This window comes from Carassius auratus, chromosome 35 (genome assembly GCF_003368295.1).
Source record: "Carassius auratus strain Wakin chromosome 35, ASM336829v1, whole genome shotgun sequence".
Classification (NCBI taxonomy): Eukaryota; Metazoa; Chordata; class Actinopteri; order Cypriniformes; family Cyprinidae; genus Carassius; species Carassius auratus.
The window spans coordinates 19,608,545-19,615,512 of NC_039277.1; the positions used below are offsets into that span (position 1 = coordinate 19,608,545).

The following is a 6,968-nucleotide window of genomic DNA, read 5'->3' on the forward strand; positions in this document are numbered from 1 at the left end:
GTGAAATGTGCACTTTATTTGTATCATGCGGTGTAATGAGAATCATCACTAAAGATAATTAAAAACAATGCATTAAATTAATAACGACTTGTTGTAAATGTGCTTAATTGCTATTCAAAACAATTTAATCCAATGCAATGCAAAAAAAAAAAAGTTAATAATAGTTGACTTTTCTTTATACATGTTTTATGATTTATGATTTATGCAAGTTTTAATGGGTATCATGAATCAGAGTCACCACTAGGATAATTAAAGGGTAATTAATGGGGTATACGTAATGAGAAAAAAAATGAGGATAATTAAAAAAGAAAATAAATAAATAAAGTAATGCATTACTGTTGCAAGACCTTGGGGTAAATGTGCATAATTATTATATATATAATTGCAATATATATATGTGTGTGTGTATATATATATATATATATATATATATATATATATATATATATATATATATTCACCTCATTATTTTGGGTGATTTCATGTGGTCTAGAGTGATGCATTGTAATAACAAGAAATTAGGGTAAATGCGAGAATCATCACTGAGGATAATTATAATTAAAACAAACATACAAAAAAATAAATTCATATTCTAAAATTATTTTTAATGCATTACGGTAATATATTGTAAACTTGGGCACATATTAAAAAATATAAATGCAAAATAATATCAATGCATTTTTTATGCAATATGCATTGATTTTTTTCTGGGTGAAATTAGAGTTTTCATGGGATTAGGATACAGTATGTTTCTCCGTATGAACTGCACACGCTTATTTGAGGAGCATCATTAGATGTGTGTTTGAGTCACTGATGCGAAAGAATAATGAAGCAGGAACAGAGAAACTCTTTTAGTATTAAATACACATTCTGATGTATAAAATCCCTAAAGCCTCACGTGATCATCTCTGCTTTTCACTCGGGATCAGGCTTCAGATGATCAACGACAGAATCTTGTGTGTGACTGTCGGTCTGTAACCCAGTACTAATGCTCAGACTGATCTGAACAAACCTCTGACATGAAGTATTAAACCTCAGCGTGTCCCGCGGCGCTCAAGAGCACCTCTCAGAGCATTAGAAAGAGCCTGTCAACCAGTGCCCTTAAAATAATGCAAAACTCTGGTTCGTACAGGATCTCACTTTCCCATTTCAGATCAGTGTATGGAGTGTGTCATGAATGATTCATAACGGCTCTGTCTGTGCAGGCCTGGAGCTTCTGTACCAGCCGGAGGTGGTGCGACTCTATCTGTCTCTCCTCAAACTGAGTCAGAACCACAACACACTGGAGGCAGCGGCCGGAGCCCTGCAGAACCTGTCAGCCGGACACTGGACCGTGAGTCTGACCACTAACACATCCACTGACCAGCTACAGATGACCGTCTGTGTCTGACCGCCTGGAACTGATCCAAATCATTCGTTCATGCTTGTCTGTTTTTCTTAAATATTTAAGTTTGACATGCTTTATCTGAAATCACTGATAGTGTAATAAAGCATGCAATACGTACAGTTTGATTGCATATAAAATCCCATGCATTTGGATCACACTGTTTTAACATTGATAAATTAAATGTGATATTTTCGGTCGAACTGTAAATGAAACCGGTCAGATTTTTACAAGAATGCTAATAAATGGAATCTCGTTTGAATACACAGTGCCCAGCTTTATTTATTTATCATCAATAAATCCAGTTCGTTTCAATATCGTGCAATGAACGTGCATGGAATGTTTATATGCAATTTTTTCAATTCAAATGATGTTAGAGAAAACATTTAAAACCAAAACCCGAATGACTTTTAGTGTGACTGTGCATGTGTTTCTCTTCAGATGAACTATCTGCTCAAAGCATGAACTTTAAATGACAGTACAGAGCACTAAAGCATGAATCGAAGCCTCTTAATGAAGCGTCCTCTGTGTTTTCCCAGTGGTCCAGTTATATCCGAGCGACGGTGCGTAAAGAGAAGGGTCTGCCGGTGCTGGTGGAGCTGCTGCACTCCGACGCTGATAAAGTGGTGCGCGCCATCGCCATCGCGCTCAGAAACCTCGCCATCGACCACAAGAACAAGGATCTGATCGGTAAGATCCAGAGCCGCAGCTTTACTCTGACGCTGTGCGTGTGATGCTGAGGCTGACCGTCTCTCTGCTGCGGTCAGGGAGTTACTCCATGAGGGATCTGGTCAGTAATCTGCCCTGCGGTCAGCAGCGACCCGCCAAGAACCTGGAGGGAGACACGGTGGTGGCCGTCCTGAACACTATACTAGAGATCGTCTCGGAGAACCTGGAGAACGCCCGCTTCCTCATCCAGGGACAGGGAATCCAGAAACTGGTCTCAATCAACAGAACCAGGTGACAATCACACAAAACACTCTGTGCTAAAGCAACATGTAAAGCTGATTGGTCTGATCAGGGTGTGTTCTGTCTTGTTGTCAGCCAATCGGTGCGCGAGACCAAAGCCGCGTCACACATCCTGCAGACGGTCTGGGCCTATAAGGATCTGCGACACACGCTGTGTAAGGCCGGCTGGAACAAAACACACTTCAAGGTAACAGCAGTTAAAGTCAGACGGATGGATCGATGCGTGTTTCACAGCCATGCGTATGAAATTAATATCAGAGAGCGCTGTGCTGATGATGAATCTCGATCGTGTGTTTCAGCCAGCCGTCTCCAGTCTGCCCAAAAAACAGAGGAACGGGAAGCAAGGGAACGATGACATCACACTGCCCTTAATGGAGAAGAACCAAGGTCTCTGATTCCTGCCGCTCGAATGAGGCTTATTTATGATCTTGCACTGATGAGAATGTGTTTGGAGTGTTTGAAATGTGTGTGTGCATGTTTTTAATACACTAATACAATGATTGTGTGTGTGTGTGTGTGTGTGTGTGTGTATAATGACATGGGTATGACACAGGTATTACAAGGAGAGGGTGACTTATGAGGACATAACCCATGTCCCCATTTTTCAAAACACTTATAAATCATACAGAATGAGTTTTTTTGAGAAAGTAAAAATGCACAAAGTTTCCTGTGAGGGTTAGGGTTAGGTGTAGGGTTGGTGAAGGACCATAGAATATACAGTTTGTACAGAATAAAAACCATTACACCTATGGGATGAACACACTTTACACAAAAACAAACGTGTGTGTGTGTGTGTGTGTGTGTGTGTTTCATGCACTGACGCAGTGATGTGTTGTGTCTCCTCTACAGATGGATACTGTAGTGTGGATCAGGCCGAGCGAGCAGGAGACGCTCCGTGTCACATGATCGAACGAGAAACTTTTCAGGTCAGGGGTCATGTTGTACCATTACTGTTCTCCAGAAACTTTTAAAGTCTTTATTCATGTCAAATGTATTCATATAGCATCATTACAAGCAACAATGTGAATTACAATAACAATCCAAAACCTAAAATAATAAAAGAGAGCATCATATATAACAGATAAAACTATATACAGCTGCTCAGATGGAAATGAAATAAGAAATTGATCAAAAATGTACATTTGCTGCAACTGTGCTCACCCTTAGATCATCCAAGATTAGGATCAGTTTGTTTGGAGAAATGTAGCATTGCATCAGTGTCTCATCAATGGATGCTCTGCAGTGAATGGGTGCCGTCAGAATGAGAGTCTGATAAAAACATCACAATAATCCACAGCACTCCAGTCCATCAGTGAACATCTGGAGAAGACAAAACCTGAAACACATCCAGCATTAAGATGATTTTAACTCAAACACACAGAGTCTATAATCCAGAATAACACTTCCTCCAGTGAAAAAGTGTTCTGGTCTGAATCAGGAGAGAAATCTGCACAGATCAAGCAGCGTTTAAACAGATCTGAACTAATATGTGTCTGGATTAATTGATGGACTGGAGTGCTGTGGATTATTGTGATGTTTTTATCAGACTCTCATTCTGACGGCACCCATTCACTGCAGAGCATCCATTGATGAGACACTGATGCAATGCTACATTTCTACAAACCTGATGAAGACACAAACTCATCCTGATCTCAGATGAACTGAGTCTGAGGATTTCAGATATTATAATGCATAATGGGCAGATGTTTTCATGATGTTGAATGTGTTTCAGGGAGTGATTGATAAGAGGCATTTCATCAGGACCAGCAGACCTGCGGTTGGTTTAGTGGAGCGTACACCACAGCCGCTGGATTCATGGGTCTGATCCGGCTCACGGTAAACCACATCATCACACACTCTTTATATCATCTAACACATGTAACAATGTTGAGTTTCATCTAATGTATGCTTGATTTGTTTTCATAGGCTGGAGATCCACTTTCAGACCTGCATTTAGACTGACATTATCAGCCTTCAGCACAATTCACCACAGAATCACACGAGAGAAATACAACACTATGTCCACATCGATGACCTTCGTGAAGGAGAGCTGGAGGAACCGTGTCCGATCCGTCTGGAAGTGGAAGTTGACTCTTTGCTGCTTTGGCAATCTTCACTGTTAAACTCAAGATTCATGATGATGTGACGAGTCATTTATTGATCATTTAACATCTGATCATACATCACATTACGATCTTGTGTTGTTGCTATTGCTTATTTTTGTTGATGAGTCTCTAAATTGTATAATAGTGTTCCAATCACACAGACAGTTTCAGCTCTGTATCTAAAGTTTTATGCATAAAAGAAACAATTATGAATATTAATAGGTTTCTGGGACTGGAAAAGCAAAATCTACTTATTATAGTCTATATCAGAGAATATATCAGAGATTTTAACGCATTCATACTGAATTTGTTTCATGACATCAGTGATTTAATGGCTTGACAAATAATTAAGATAACATTTTATCTCTTCTTAATAAATCTATTTCGTCATGCATCTAACAGAAAATAAATAAATGAAAAACAAAACGTATTCTTGCTTCGTGGCAAATTTCCTGGCGCGCGCTGAATGATTCGCTCGTCTGGTGTGTATTCGAATCTTTCGAGCGATTCGAAAGAAAAGAATCGATTCAAACGATGCGACCGCAGCCTTGGGAAGATGGTCAGGAATATGGAATATTGAAGAACTTGGGAGAGATTCACAAGGAGTGCACATAAGCCAGAGTCAGATTTTATATGCATTATATGATATTGTTTTATATCAGTCCTATTGTGAACTGATATTTTTTAGCACTGACATATAAATGCGAGGATGATTTTTTTTTTATTATGTAATTGTAATGAATGACCACATGATGGCAGTGTTAAACAATCACATTTTCACTCATGTCCAATAGAGTCTGGCTGCAGACACGATGCACGCTCAGCCGCGCATGCGCATTTGGATGCATTTAAAACAGTGCGCATGCGTGTGTCTGAGAGCGCATGTATCCAAATGCGCATGCGCGGCTGAGAGTGCATGTGTCGGCAGCCAGACCCTCCTCCTCATGTGACCTGAAAACAAATCATAAATATGAGCATCATTCACATTTGCTGTGCCAGTTTAACTTAAATATTGTATATTATCTCATGTAAAAGAATATTTGAATTAAACATTATATATATATATACATTATATAAATATAAAAGTGTATATATATATATATATATATATATATATATATATATATATATATATATACACTTTTATTTTATATACTTTTATATTATATTACATTATATTCTATATTATATTATTATTTTAACATCGTAACACTTGGTGAGTGATTGAACAGTTTTTTCTTCGTGAAATATCCACAATGCACTGCAGTAACTCAACTGGCTAAAAACTGGTGATTAATCCACAACAAAGAACAATGATTTAACTGATGCACGGACCATTTCAAACTATTTGTGATTTATTTACAGACAGTTGTGGGTAACGTGAAGATGAAGTGTTTAAACAGAGCAGATAAACCAAGGTTTGCAATGATTGTGCTTATAGTGCATCTTCTCACAGGAAGAGGAAAGGCTATTTTAGCTCACAAATAACATCCCTAGTGGCCTGTGTTTGTTCAGGGATTGTGTTAAATCCGCTGGGGATGTGGATGGCATTTCTGTGCTTCCAATTTAACCTCAGCAAACTGTCTCATGATCAATTATAGTGCCATACTTCTTCTCAAAACTCTTAACAATCTCATTTTTTGGACTTTTGCACCTGAGCCTGAGACACAGAGATACAGCCAATAAACTAGTTTAGGTTCAGTTTTGTTCGTGTAGTTTGTGTAGGAGAGTACATAGCTTATTAAAGGAAAGAAAGCGTGCTCACACACAGGTCATGAGATCAGGATGAGTTTGTTTCTTCATCAGGTTTGTAGAAATGTAGCATTACATCAGTGTCTCATCAATGGATGCTCTGCAGTGAATGGGTGCCGTCAGAATGAGAGTCTGATAAAAACATCACAATAATCCACAGCACTCCAGTCCATCAGTGAACATCTGGAGAAGACAAAACCTGAAACACATCCAGCATTAAGATGATTTTAACTGAAACACATAGAGTCTATAATCCAGAATAACACTTCCTCCAGTGAAAAAGTACGAAACAAAGTTGAAAGATAATAATAATAAAGGGAATAGAGCACTATACACAACAGTAATTAGATTTTAACAGCGTTTTGGCTCGGGTAAGGCTGTATGTGTAACGTAGTACATTATCAAGAGCTGATATTAAAACAATAACACATTGGAGGTGGGAAATATGAGTCTAAATGTTGATTTAAAATGCTCATATCTCTTGCTTTCCTGCTGAGATCAACAGACCGATGTTAAAAATTGAGTTCTGAGAACAAAAGTCTCTCCTGCTGTTATTAAACCCTTTTGGGATCCGAGCTGAACCTGCTTCAAAATGTCAGCGAGCACAGCTGGGCAGTTAAAGCTGGACATTTACTGAGAGATAAGAAGAATAAAGCTCTGTAAGTCTATAAAACTGAAAGGAGAGAGGTGTTTACTAATATTTCATAGTGCAGATATTTTCTGGCCCCAGCATGAACGTGAAACATTGTACAAACATA

At 38.5% G+C, this 6,968-nt stretch overlaps 1 protein-coding gene across 1 annotated transcript in view; it reads left to right on the top strand.

The window, feature by feature from the left end:
* The window catches only part of LOC113054785 (armadillo repeat protein deleted in velo-cardio-facial syndrome-like), a 20,744-nt gene extending 15,856 nt beyond the window's left edge, over window positions 1-4,888 (top strand). Inside the window, exons 10-17 of the mRNA XM_026220589.1 lie at window positions 1,206-1,333; window positions 1,924-2,074; window positions 2,152-2,344; window positions 2,429-2,540; window positions 2,653-2,740; window positions 3,203-3,279; window positions 4,086-4,189; window positions 4,280-4,888. Of these exons, the coding sequence (XP_026076374.1) occupies window positions 1,206-1,333; window positions 1,924-2,074; window positions 2,152-2,344; window positions 2,429-2,540; window positions 2,653-2,740; window positions 3,203-3,279; window positions 4,086-4,178 (842 nt within the window). The 3' untranslated portion in view covers window positions 4,179-4,189; window positions 4,280-4,888. The remainder of the gene's footprint in view (window positions 1-1,205; window positions 1,334-1,923; window positions 2,075-2,151; window positions 2,345-2,428; window positions 2,541-2,652; window positions 2,741-3,202; window positions 3,280-4,085; window positions 4,190-4,279) is intronic.
* The last annotated feature ends 2,080 nt before the right edge of the window (window positions 4,889-6,968 follow it).